Source organism: Hydra viridissima, unplaced genomic scaffold, assembly GCF_058129835.1.
Source record: "Hydra viridissima isolate aposymbiotic clone 2 unplaced genomic scaffold, HvirCarnegie_v1 scaffold_12, whole genome shotgun sequence".
Classification (NCBI taxonomy): Eukaryota; Metazoa; Cnidaria; class Hydrozoa; order Anthoathecata; family Hydridae; genus Hydra; species Hydra viridissima.
Genome location: NW_028324311.1, coordinates 3623212 through 3638257, shown reverse-complemented (window position 1 = coordinate 3638257; position 15046 = coordinate 3623212). Strand labels below are relative to the sequence as shown.

The following is a 15046-nucleotide window of genomic DNA, read 5'->3' as shown; positions in this document are numbered from 1 at the left end:
TTTAATTGAGGGTTTATGGTAACAACTTGATGATAAAGTACGTTTTGGTCGGCTTAGAGTTATTTCTTTCAATAATTGTTTTACTTATTTTAAACTGAGTGTTCTTACCTTTTTTTTATTTTATAATGAAGGTACGTCATTCATTTTACTTTATCAGACATTTCAAAACTTTTGTTCTTTTAAATTGGGTTTTTAATTTTTTTTTACAGAAATTACTTTACTTTGAAAAATAGCCGCTGCGGATTTTTTTTCCATACACCATTGGCAGTATCATTTGCACCGTTTGCAATAAAAAGCCTATTCTCAATCGTAACATTTAAAAACGTTTAAAAACATTTAAAAACATTTAAAAACGGCAATTTTTAATCGAATTGTTAATAAATTATAATAATATTGAAGTTACTTGAAATTTAAATTTTCATAAAATACGATAACAATTTAATTTTTGTATAAAATACGATAACAATTTAATTTTTGTATAAAATACGATAACAATTTAATTTTTGTATTATATTGTGAAAAGACTTTTTTTGTGCAAAATCGCTACACTGATTTAGGTAAAATCGAGGGCTTTAGTACATACATCGATATATATATATATATATATATATATATATATATATATATATATATATATATATATTCAGTACACACACATGTGTATATATATATATATATATATATATATATATATATATATATATATATATATATATATATATATATATATATATATATTCAGTACACACACATGTGTATATATATATATATATATATATATATATATATATATATATATATATATATATATATAAAAATCACTTAATAAAAATTTTTCTCATTTAACACTGTTTATCAATAAAGATTAATGAATCTATAAAAATTGAAATCTATAATAATTGCTCTGTTCTTTTAAGAGCATTGAGCACTCTATTTTGTAGAATACATTTTAAAATTGATTATATATATATATATATATATATATATATATATATATATATATATATATACACAAATAATATGCATAGTCTTTACAAATAATAATATAATAACAATTTACAAATAATAATAATAATATACATAGATTACAAATAATAATATACATAGTCTATGTATATTATAATTTGTAATTCTATAAATTATAGTATAATCTTCACAATTTCTTTGTTATATTATACAATATTTGCTATCTATTATATATTAAGATTATTCATAATGACATCAATCCTTGAATCTTTCCGAGCTCGTTTTATAAATGTTGAAAATACAGAGGAGTTAAAAAGTAGGGTCAAGGACATAATACCGTTAAAAAATGATGAATTCTATATATTAAATGTAAAAGGTTCGGTAAAAAAGTTTAAAGTCCTTATTGAAAGCAATTTGTTAGCTGATGAAGAAGATAGATTTATTCAAAAGTATTGCGATCAAACAAATGAAACGTTGCGTAAATTAACTCCAAAAATTCCAAAGAAAGGGGTTTATGACAAATGTGTCTACTATAGGTGTCACCATAACACAAGATATCAGCCAACAATGAATGCTAGTGAAATAATCAAAAAAAATCCAAGCCAACGATTTAAAAATACTGATTGCCCATTTAGCTTAATAATAAAGTATTGTAGGTATGATAAAACTAAAAGTATCATAGATCTTGAATGGACACACAATCATCCCATAAATTCTTTCCAATCTTTGTCATTTAAGGACATACAAACAGATATATTATCTTCAATTTATAATCTTTTTGAGAATGGTTATACACCAGGATTAGCATATCTTGAGTTTTATAAAAAGACAAAAGATGGGTGTGAAAATGAAATAAAATTTCATAAATTGATTTCTAATCGATCAGTTTTTCCACGAAGAACAGACTATAATTTTTTATATACAGAATATCATCGGTCAAAGTATGGTTCAAAAGATATGAATGCTATGTTTCAAGCTTTGTGTGGTAAGAATTTATTTTTGTGTGTCAGTAGTTGATCTAGCCATAGTCAGCCATTAGTTTTAATTTATAACTAGTTTGTTTATAAGTTAGTTATAATTAGTAGAAATCTATTTGATGTTTCAGCTATAATTATATATATATATATATATATATATATATATATATATACATACATACACACACTTAAATGAAGAAAAAACACCTTTTTCTGTGATACTTAAAGTTTCATCCAGAAATCCAGATAAAAATTAAAAAATAAATTGTAGTGAGTTCTTTATGTCGCTTAAGTGACAAATACAGTAGTAACCAAGGATAAAGAAAAAGATAATCATTGGTGTCATAAAACCCTAAAAGCAATTTATTCCTGTGTCTGCATTTTGATTAAGGGTGTAAATTTGTTTGTCTTTTAGATCCCAAATTTTTCTAGAAAGTTCAGTATCTGTACTAATAACATGGCAGATGATTGCTGTATAGGCATGAAACTTTAAGTACCGCAGAAAATATTGTTTTTTCTGCATTTAAATTTTCTATAAATGATTTAAAAACGTTATTAATAATTTATTTTTTTATTTTTCTTGTTTTTATGTAATTTAATAAAAACATATATTTTTAAAAGACACTTAGGTAATACAAAACTTTTGCATTGCTTAATATGATGTAATTTTGTAATATTCTACTAATATATATATATATATATATATATATATATATATATATATATATATATATATATATATATATATATATATATATATATATATATATATATATATATATATATATATATAATTGTAAATTTATCTGTTAGATATATCTTTAAATTGTTACTTAATTATGTCAAAATGCTCAATTGTAATAAATATTTGTTTTTAAGAACTTGATTTTTGACTATTATGACAGGTTTGATTTTTGATACTATATTTTTTTAATAGTTTGTTTTCTTTATGATTTTTATTACATAGTTTCTTTTTTCCATTATGTAATATGACATTTTTCAAAATATGCATGTTTACTTTTTGTAGTTTTTAGTTTTTTATGTTTGACACAATCTCCTTCTTTATTTTCCACTTTTTTCTCCACTCTTTATCAGATTTTATATTTGATGTTTATTTTTGCTCTTTTGAAATTTGAAAGTACTTCAAAATTTTGTCATCAACAAAATGTGCTCTATTTGAGTACATTCCATCAAAATTGTTTTATTTGTTTTAATTTTTTAACATGTAACTTGAAATTTTTCAACATCACTTTTAAAAAAGGTTCTGCATAAAAGAATACATATATTGTACTGTGGTTAGATTATTTAGTTATTTCAATGGTGCTGAGTAAGTGTTATGAAATTTACCTCATAATTTGATTTTATGTTTTTACAATATGATTAGTTATTGTTTATTATATATTTTTTTATTATTCAATAAAGGGGCATCATTGACATTGCATTGTTGACATGTAAGTTGAAAATTTCACTCATCAATTTTGTAAAAGGTTCTACATAAAAAATAAAACGTTTACACGGTGTACTCTTAATTGGCTACTTAGTTAAATACTATGGTATATCTGATTTTATGATTTCAAAATATGATTTAGTATTGATAATCATTTTTTTAATAGTGTATAAGAGTGGCATTTTATTATAGAATTTTTTTTCCCACAACTTTATAAGTTAAACCATTTTATTTAATTTTGGTTTTTATATTAAGTGTTGCGTGAATGGAAACCATGAAGACTTTTATCATGATCTAGGTGGTTTCCTATTTTATTATTATTTTATATTATTTTTTTATTATTATATGTTATTTCCTAGTTTTTTTTATTTGTATGAAATATGTTATATTTATATACATTTTTTGTGTGACTTTTTCTTACATTTTCCTAAACTTTCATAACAAATATTAACAAATTGTCACTCCAGAACAACGAGGTTCAATCAACCACCAACATGAGACGAATATAATGAGCCTCAATGTATCAAATCATCAAAATTTTGTTACAGTTCATGATTTTGGATTGAAAAGTGATCTTTGTTAGTTTAAATAAAAGTAGTTAACCATTTTTTAAGTTAAAAGGCTGTATAAACATAAAACTGTCAAAAAACCAATATGCATTCGTTGGTTGAAACTGTAATGCTTTCCGATCTTTATAATATGTGAGCAATATATATATATATATATATATATATATACATATATATATATATATATATGTACATATACATACACACTTAATTTTTAATTAATGAAATATTTATTTTGAAATGTGTTTATTTTCCCTACTTAAGGTCTAATTGAGAGAAAGGCTTTTGAAGAAGCAGATTCTATTATCAAATTTCAAAAGTTTGATGCTATAGACAATAATCCGTTTATTCTTGTTATAATAACTTCTCTTATGAAAAGAGTCCATGAGAGGGTATGGTATACTTTTTTTTTACATTAAATAAATAATTTAGTGTTTTTATTATTACGCTTTATAATGACAATTAATGTACCTAAAAACTTAGGTTATTTGTAAAAACCATAACATAACAACTAAAAAGGCAGTAAAATTTAATACACAAAAATTAGCAAAAATGCACGCCAGGAAAAGGGAATAATCTAGAAATGGAGGGTTAACTTTAAGCAAAATGAGATGTACAGATGAAGTGCAAAGTCCTATAGCTTACCTTCTTGTTGGTGCACTTTGTTAAGTAAGTTAGACTTTTAAATACAAGTCTAATTTATGAACAGAATAGCCAAGGCAACATTTTGTATTATTTTAATTAAAATTAGGTTACACTGCAAATAATAGAAAGCAAATGAAAATATTATTCACTGCATATAGGTGGCAAGGCCCTTTTAGACAGTCAGACGTCTAAAAAATATTACTTGGTTAAAGCGGATTTTATTGGGCAGGATTTTGAATGCCAACCCTAGTTGTAATTGAATATATTATATAAAGTATATTGAATTTAACTTTTATTTTCCCATAAATATCATGCATTGCCAAAACAACTATTTATTTACAAAAATATATTTATATATATTACCTTCAGATAAGAAGTTCCGGAGAAATGGTGTTTTTAGATTCTAGTGGTGGCATGGAGGAATATAACCTACGCGTATTTCTTATGGTTACACATTCTTTTTCTGGTGCACTTCCTTTAGGAATTATTGTTACAAGTGATGAAACCACTGATACATTAACAAAGGCATTAGAAATGTTTGCTTCTTTATTACCAGGTAATTTTGTTATTTGTAAATTTAGTCAAAAAATATTAAACTTAGTAATACAACATATCTTTAGAAACATATTATAGTAATCAATAAACTATGCCAAAGTTTTTAACAATTTTTTATCGTATTTGACCCCCTTGTCACAACATTGTAGCCCTTCAGTAACAAGTCTGTAACTGCTTTGTCACAACCACTAATGCCTACACCCACCCCTAAATTGTTTCATTAATTATGGAAGACCTCTTAACATTGTGATGATTTCTTGACGAGATTGGAGTGAAATGTAGACTCTTTGAGACGTTAGAATAATAGGCTTCTATCTCTATGGCACTAGATATGTACCTTACCATTAAGCCTTTCTACTGTATTAGAGATTAAAATATAAATTAAATGTTTGAAGAGAAAATCCAAGTATGTTAAAGTTCTATCTTCATAATGCTGTTATCTAAAGACCAATTTACTGTTTTCAAAAAAAGTTATCGTAGTGATGAAATTGAGAATAATATTTATTTTCAACCAGCCATGAAAACTAGAATACAATAAGAAAACCAAAATATAAACTTTCTGCATTTCGAGACTAGAGTTAACAAAAAATAAATGTGCTGGATTAGAAGAAACGGAAAGACCTAAAAGAAATGTTATTGTTATTTATGAGCAATGTTGACAGGGTTTTCTATGCAAGTGTTGGAGTAAAGTAATACTCAAATTAGTATTGTCAAAATTATGTATCTTCAAGAGATTTTGTTACAATTAGTAAATATATTCTTTATACATGTTTTTATGTAATTTTTTTTGTCTTAGGCCCAGTACAGGCCCAGTGTAAGAGGTCTTTTTAAATCACTTTATCTCAGAACAGGCCCAGTGTAAGAGGTCTTTTTAAATCACTTTATCTCAGAACTACAAAATGTGGAGATTGAACCCTATTATTCTAGTCACGTCATGGTTAGGGTGATTCTATTTTTTAGTTTGTCATGCAAACCTTTTCTAAAACATGAATAATTGTATTCTAAGAGCAACTAAATAAAAAATAATTAAAAATTTGAAAATTTTACTAGGTCAAAAAAAAATGTTACTTTATGGAAATAAGACAAAATACTTAGGCAAAAAAATTGATAATTTGTATGATATTTTTTTAATTAGCTGAAGTTAATAGTGAATATAATATAAAACTAGCTTAACAATTATTGGTGGATTAGAAATAAAATAACTGTATTCCATTTTCTATTTTAGTTATAATTATATTTACCTAAATATGTCCCACATAAGTGCTAAAGGAGCATTAAAGAGAAAAGCAAACAACTTAACACCACCGTGTTCAAAGGAATCTCGGGAACTGCTTGCTTCAGCAGTGCCTTATGGATTACGGACTAAATCCTTAGCCAATTTCAAGACTATTCCAGAAGTCCGCCACATTCTTGGCTACTATCACCATCTAGCTGACACACGCCCCGCACCACCATCAAGAGCTGTTATGCAAATAATAGCAAAAGATTTGGAGCAGCTCTGGAATGTGAAATTTAGCATGCCCTCAGTATCCAGAGCTGGCATCACAAAAAAATTGAATGAAGTTGTGAATGCTTATAAATTAAGTTTGAAGAGAAAATCGAATATGGATTTTTTTATGCCATTTGATATCCTTAATAAAAATATAAAGCTGAAGAGGGAAGAGCAGATCATCTATAATCATCAAATGGATGATAGAAAGAGCTGTGTATTAACCAGCCAAACAGTTGTTGAGCATCCTGCTAACAGGCAGTTGATACCAAAAAACATGGATCTTGATTATGTAGAGCAACTGTACACAGAGTCAAGCTCTGAAAATGATAATAACGTTGATGATTTTCAGCCTTTGTTTGAACGACCCAAACGGAAGTTTAAATCAAAGGTGAGTAATAATAGTTTTTGGAAATAAAAAAAGTTTTTTTATTAAATTTATTTTAATTTTACTTTTGGTTTAAGGCGATGCCAATTGCCATTATGTGCGCAGAAGCTGGTATCTCAACCCACAAAGGAGTTAGTGTAACTCGCTCATTAAGTTATTTCCATAGTGACATTCCAACTCCAAATCAATCGGCTATTTTCAAAGCTGGTAAAAGGTTGCAAGTCACAACTCTACTTAAACTTAAAGAAGCTTTGTCTGTTCAATTATCCTTTATATTACACTTTGATGGAAAAGGTGTGGCACCATATGATTATGGGATTAAAAAAGTGGAACGCATGGTCATTGCCCTTCAGTCTGATGGACCAATATTTTGGTACATTGGCCTCAAAACATTACATACTAGCGGAACTTCTGAAAATCTAGCCGCTATGATAACGGAAACATTGTTAGAGTATAATGTTGTGCATAAAATATCCCTTATAATTTGTGACACCTGCTCTGTCAATACAGGTTAGTAAAATTAAAATTATTTATTTTTAAATAATAAAAAAAATCCGATTAAATAAGTTATTCCATTTTACTTCAGGTGGATCTTATGATGGTTCTGGTGGAGTAGTGGGGATTTTAAGATCTAAGCTATTTAACAGGCCTGTTCCTTATTATGGATGCAATGCTCACATTTTGGACCTTGTTTTGAAAAAATTGGTAATTTTCCACTTGCCAACACCATCAAAATCGTCTACTCTAACTGACTTTAAGTTCATTCAAAAACTAAAAAATAAGTATCCGCAATTGAAAGAATCATACAATATCCTGCATAAAACACCTCATCCTCCTCCTACTGTAAAAACCTGGAGAGATGATTATAAGCTATTGGCTAGGTTTGTTTTATTAAAAATTATTATTTTCAATATCAATGATTTGTATATGTGATGAATGCGTTGATCCATTTTATTGTTTATTTTTCCAGGTTATGTATTGCATTTAGGCACTATTTGGACACCAATATTTTACCCAAACTGCAGCTACCAACGAAATTACCAAGTTCTCACTCAGCAAGGTGGAACAGCAGAGCAATATATGTCTTGTTAGGCTACTTTCTACTTCCTGAAGAACGACCATTATTGAAAGAAATAGCTAAGTTTATTAGCTGTTCTTGGTCACTTGCATGGTTTAAAATGAGAGAGGAACCCAACTGGGAAAACTTAAAAGAAACTACATCAAGTTGCATTAAAGCCCAAGAAGCTCTGACAAGACATATTCTTGGTGTTAAAATCTCATTCAAGAATGTGCATCGAACAAATGAGGTAGCTGAGAGAGGACTCCGAGCTATGGACATCCGATGTTCCCGGGCTAAGTCTGATGATGCTCTTGAGAGACTTTTTTTAACAGAAATGTTTATGCAAATGTCGAATAAAAAATAACTTCACTTTATAAACTTTGTCGTATTTCTTTTGCTTATGTATAAAATAAAAAAAGACTAAAGAAAAGAAATAATTTTGTCTTATTTCCATAAAGTAACTTTTTTTTTTGACCTAGTAAAATTTTCAAATTTTTAATTATTTTTTATTTAGTTGCTCTTAGAATACAATTATTCATGTTTTAGAAAAGGTTTGCATGACAAACTAAAAAATAGAATCACCCTAGTCATGGTTTGTCTGTTGATTTAATATTTGATAAAATTAAACAAATAAATATTATCTTAGAATATGCTTTCTATGGTAAAGGAGTTTTCGGTCCTGATGTAATAATGACGGACAACTGCGATGAATTAAAAGATGCCCTACATGCTGTATGGCCGAAGTCAAACTTATTGTTATGTGTGTTTCACTTAATGCAACAAGTTTGGAGATGGCTTTTTGATAAGAATAATGGTATCTTGAATCAGGATAGACCAAGTATATAATAAAATTTATTGCTTCTCATGTGTGTGTATGTATATATATATATATATATATATATATATATATATATATATATATATATATATATATATATATATATATATATATATATATATATATATATATATATATTAGAGCCCTGCGAATTGGCATTTCTTGTTTCGAATCGAAGCAGGTCTTGATTTGCAAATTGAATCATTATTTTAAAGAAAAAGGGGAAAAATGCTTAAAAAAAAGTTTAAGCATTTTTTCCCCAAAAAGAATAAAAAAAATAATCTTTAAACAAATAGTTTTTGTCTGGATTAATTTATCAACGTTATTTTAAAAGCGGTATTCCATTACTCTTACCCCCCTAGGGATAAAAAAAAGCATTTTATTAAAATTTTATTGTTGAAAATTTAAAAATACGACAACACTCAAAAAATAAAATATGATTCAAAAAACTTGAATCGTTTTTTTCGAAATTTGCAGGGCCCTAATATATATATTAGGGTTATGACATTTTTTGAATCTGTTGTAGCCATACTTCTATAACCTGAGAAATGTTGAGTAATTGATAAAAAACTGGTTTAATGGTAGTCTAGTTGCAAAAATATCCCCCCCCCCCCCACCTTGATAATAACGTGATTTTCCAAAGATTACATGAGGACACATAAAGCTTATTTTGAACCCATTTATAAACAGCCACAAAAATAAATAAAACTAATCATAAATTATATTTAGTATTTATAAACTTTCACATTTGCAACAAAAGTAAAGACAAAAGAAATGAGTAAAACATAAAACGCATTAGAAGTAACTATTTTCTATGTTTGTGTAATATTTTAGTTTTTGTGTAATATTTCTGTATTTGTGTAATATTTCAGTTCAGACCAATATATTACACAAGCACAAGTTTTTTCTTAGGTGTGTTTTATGCTTTATAGCGAATTTAAAAATCAAATTCTTTCATAATAGTCATAAAAACAACAATATTTTAATAGCATAACTTATTTGTGGGTGGATGAGGGACATTTTTTAACTATATTCAATATTACTATGAAATTTTAATATTGACTATCAATTTCTCAGGTTTTAAAACTATGGCCAATTAAAACTGTGACAAAAGTTAAAAAAATCATAACCCTTATATATATGTATATATATACATATATTTATGATTCGATAGTAATACCTAGATATTTATGTGTATATATCTAGGTATTATTATCGAATTTAAAAAAAGTTGTTTACGCTCAGTCTATTAAAGAATGTGAAGACGCTTTTACTAACATCATTACTTTGTATGGGGAGAAATATCCGCAATTGAAATTGTACCTGAGTAACGTTTTTGATATAAAAGAACGATGGTGCATATGCTTTCGACAAAACCTAACAATCAGGGGTAATAATACCAACAATTATGTTGAATCTCAATTTCTAGTATTGAAAGATAACGTACTAAACAGAACAAAAGAGGTAATGCTAGTTTATTTGAATAAATGCTATAAAGTATGTACGCTTTAAAATCATTTAAGTGACTCTTATACGCACATATACAGTTTCAATGCATTTGGCTAACTCCTTCCCCAAACTAGCATACATCCTTAACAGGTGCCCTTTTATTAAAAGCAAAAAATATTTTAAAATCAATTACTTTATTCTCTTCATTGCTTTTGTAGTTACAATTAATTGAAACATATGTCATTAAAAGTTATCGAATCATTACAAAAAATGAGAAATCTTTAATAATAATTTATTTACATTTTTTAGGTTAATGTCAATGGACTTGTGGAAAAACTTACTCAAGATTTCAATGAACACTATAAGGCCAAACTTCTAAGCATTGCAAATGGTCGATTTGATGGTATTTACAGCAACCGATTTATGGGTAAAAGTCATATTAATGAAAATAGCATATACCGTGTTATGATGATGATGATAAAGTTGATGTTGTTGAGGATGATGATGATGATGATGATTATGATGTAAAAAATAAATTTATTCTTTTTATTCTGAACTTTATACTTTATATTATATATTAATAATTAATTCAGATTAAAAAAAATTTTTTTCAGGAAGAGATAAAGGAATGGAAGGAGTTGGCTTTGCCCTTCCTTCTCAGGAAGTTCTTAAAAAAATTGAAAAACAGATATCTAAAATTGGACAAGAGTTGTATACGATACCTAGTTTCAAGTTATCTGGTATACATTATAATGTTGATATGAATTTAGGTATATGTGATTGTACTGTAGGATGTGATGGGTCACCTTGTAAACATCAGTACATTATTTGGAAAAAACATTCCTTTAGCACCAATTTTCTTCCATATCTAAGTTATAAAGAAAGACAGTTGTGTTCGTACATTGCTATTGGAGAAATTTTGCCCGGCTCTCTGTACGAAGGATTACACGATTATGTTAAAGATAAACATGATGAGTTTATCGTTAAAGAAAACTTCAGGTAATATATATTTTAGATGTTGGTAATGTTTGTATTCGCTGAACAATTCAATATATGTCTATGAATAGAAATCTTCTAAATGATAGTTTTTAAAATTTTGGTTATAGCACACCTACTAGTTGCGAAGATAATAATATAAACGAGGAAATTCATTTTAAAATAGATGACTCTGAACTTGTTAAAAGTCGAGGTAAAAAAATAATTCACAATGCTTTTATTTTAATCAATTTTAAAAATTGATCAAAACGATTTAAAACAATTTTAAGATAAAAAAAAAAACTTTTAATGGTTTTCTAAAATTTATATTAATTTTAAGTTTTCCTAATAGAAAATATAATATTTTATATTAAGTTTATAAATTTATAAACGTAAATTTAAATTTATCAATAGAGGTTATATTAATGGCGTCTGTGCCAGTTCCGTTCAAACTGTTAACACAGAAAATATTCAGGAAGAGTTAACAGAAGCTTTCAATACAATGAGCTTGTTAGTAGAAAAATATTCTAGTAATGCTGCGTTTTTGAAAGGTGTTTCAAAATTTTGTACTCGCTTGAAACAAAATGAAACCAATATTTCCAATTTAAGTTCATCATTGCATTGTTTTGGTATTGATTCTTATCAGTCTAGAAGAGTAATCAATACTACGCTGCGTAAAAAAAGAAATGGAGTAAAGATAAAAGTTCAACCTGAGGCAGTTAAACGACGTAAAATAAAAGATGGAAGCAAAGCGTCTATTCCAAAAGGAATGGTAAAGCGCAATAACCCATTTAATGTATCTGACGTCAGTACCAAAAGAGCACATTCTTTTTCTGAGTGTTAAAGATGTGGCTGTTTCTAAAAAAGCTGGTAGAACAATGGGGTCAAAAACAAAATTATTATCTTCAAAATTAATCACAATGACAGCGAAGAACGAAGAAAGAATTTGTCATTCAATCACATTAACCTGAATTATTGCGCCAAAACTTTCAGTCACTATTTATTTTAACTGATTTTATTTAAAAAATTAATATAAAAAAAATATCTTTAAGATGTATGCATTTTTTTGTGTCTTAACATGTTCCCTTGTGTCGAAAAATGTTTCTTACAAACGCTGCATTCAAATTTAATATTGTCATGTAATGATGTCTTATGTCTTTTAAGAGCTTGCTGTCCAGAGAAAAACTTTAGGCAAACATCGCAACGAATTGATTCTTTGTGTTTCACATAATGTTTTTTCAGTTGAATATTATTGGTAAAAACACTACAACATTTGTCACATTTGCTTTCTACGCAATTTTTTACATGAAAACGATATTCATATCCTCTCTTAAATGACCGCGTACAAGAAGGACATGTAAGCACCACTGCTAAACCGCAATCTTCTTCTTCGCGCATCATTTGACCTTTTTTTATTCCATTCCTAACACGAAAAAAATAACATAAATCGCGTTTACAAATAATTAATGAATTACTAATATTCAAAGCACTTTTCTTTTTAAATCATCTAATGCTTTCCATCTTTCAGAACCAATCTTGCTCATTTCAGAAAAATCAGGTAATCGATTTGCATTGTTTTCGGCTTCTGCCATCGCGTTTTTCTAAAGGTGAAATACGTAACATAAATATGGATAAATAATATATAAATGTATTCACTGAATATGTTTAAAAAGTATTTATTATAAAAAAATAAAATGAAATTTGATTATGTATAACATTTTTATATAATTAAACATAATAATTAAATATAAATAAAGTTAACTAAATGTCTAGAACATACGCCTAAGTACTGAACTACAAATGAAATGTTTGTTTAGTTACTGATAAGAAAATTAAATCATAGAGAATCACTAAAAATGCATACCACAGTTTCTCCGTAAAACAAATGAAACCCATTAATCTTACATCCATTCTTTTTCTTGGAGTCATCTATAAACAAAAGAATAACATATTAAATCATAAACAAAGTGTCCAAAAATGATTTTTCAAAAAATCAAAAAAATAAGTTTAAGCGGTTGACAAAATACAATTTCGAATCTAACCTTTTAGTTCAAAGCTCGAGTCATTTAGAGAAGTATTTGGTGTAAAATTTTTGGTTACGGTGTTAGCATTCATTTCAGCCATACTTTTTTACTTTTCGAATTCTTCAGGAAAAAGTAATAAAAACAATCTTTAAGTTTGTTTGCTTTTATCGTTTGAATAAAAATGTATACCGTACCAGTGGCGGATTTAACAGTTGGGGCCGGTCAGCACAGTAGGAAAAGAGCTCAATTTTGGCCTAGTAACAAAGCCCTCCGAACTAATACTTTTCTAATAAGAAAGAGAAAAAACGTACCAGTGGGACCCGGTCACCATTTTCTGCCCGTTAAATCCGCCACTACACTGTACATAAATATAAATTCTAGTAAGAAAAAACATCGCCTTGTTTTAGTGACAAATGGAGGGTTATTATAACGCTTATAATACGCGCGTCAGGAGCCAAAAAAAACACATTTTTTATGCGGAATGATGAACTTTTTTTTTGCACTTCAAACGTTTTAACTTTTTTGACGCTTTAACCTTTTGCATAAAAAATGCCCCTTGGCTACAGCATTGCATTGTTTACGTGATTATTCTAGAAATTTTTAGTTCTCATTTGACAACATATTATACATACTCGTTTTAAATCATTACTGTTCTCATATTACATCATATTATGCATTTAAATATTACACAGCAAAACGATTGTTTTCATTTTATATTTGTGTTTATATTTATAAAATGTTGGTAAGTTTTTCTTAACAAAATTTAATTCGTTATTTAAATTTGGCTATACTTTGCAACAATGTTTTATTTGGCATACGAAAAAATTAATGAAAAAAAGCTTTAAAGTACGATCTTTATAATAAGCATAATCACTATTTTTCATTTTGTGAATGGATTAATTCTAATATGCGGAGAATGTACCAATATTTTTTTTAGTCCTTTATGGACAATATAATTATAGGTACATCATATTTTTATATATATAAGATTTAAAAATTTACACTTTAAAAAAAAAAAACAGAACATATATAGTTCGTTCTTAAGTGGTATAAACAGGACAAGTAAGTAGACTGTATAAATATAATTTATAATTCAATTAGCCAGCAATATATTGTAAACTAATATAAGTGTTATATTATACAACATAAATAAATGACAATAACTAAATATTTTTTCCTAATTAAGGTAATGGGCAGAACAAAATTTAAAGAATCACAAAACTGGAAACTCTTATATAGCATTAGTCAGAAAATGTTCAATACGAAATAAAAATTAACTTCTACAATTAAATATAAATATATATTCATATGCATATATATATATATATATATATATATATATATATATATATATATATATATATATATATATATATATATATATTCATATGCATATATATATATATCAGTGGCGGATCCAGCATTTTTTAATTTTTGAGATGACTAACTTCCAGACATGGAGCTTACTCCAAACATTTTTATGTTTATACTTATGTTAAATAATGAGGGTTTGCAAAAAATTGCGATGATTGGAGGCTGGGAATAAAAAAGCCCCAAAATTTTTGCTACACTTGCCCCAAGCACGAGAGCAAAAAGTTGATAAAATATTTTTTGTACTATTCTCAACTAGACTTATCCCAGTAAACACGCTTTAGTTGGTCCAA

At 27.0% G+C, this 15046-nt stretch overlaps 1 protein-coding gene and 2 pseudogenes across 2 annotated transcripts; 2 read left to right on the top strand and 1 right to left on the bottom strand.

Annotated features, from left to right (window-relative positions):
- The first annotated feature begins 1118 nt into the window (after positions 1–1118).
- Positions 1119–14700, top strand: LOC149880811 (uncharacterized; annotated as a pseudogene). The gene is made up of 9 exons (XR_016445804.1): positions 1119–1951; positions 4224–4351; positions 4974–5160; positions 8743–8937; positions 10145–10398; positions 10693–10810; positions 10998–11382; positions 11490–11566; positions 11775–14700. The product of XR_016445804.1 is annotated as an uncharacterized LOC149880811 (transcript).
- LOC149880813 (uncharacterized) lies at positions 5247–8474 on the top strand. The gene is made up of 3 exons (XM_090069367.1): positions 5247–7039; positions 7114–7546; positions 7623–8474. The coding sequence occupies exons 1-3, from the start codon at positions 6407–6409 to the stop codon at positions 7967–7969; spliced, it is 1413 nt and encodes a 470-aa protein (XP_089925493.1). The 5' UTR covers positions 5247–6406; the 3' UTR covers positions 7970–8474.
- Positions 12406–12950, bottom strand: LOC149880812 (uncharacterized; annotated as a pseudogene).
- Positions 14701–15046: the final 346 nt, after the last annotated feature.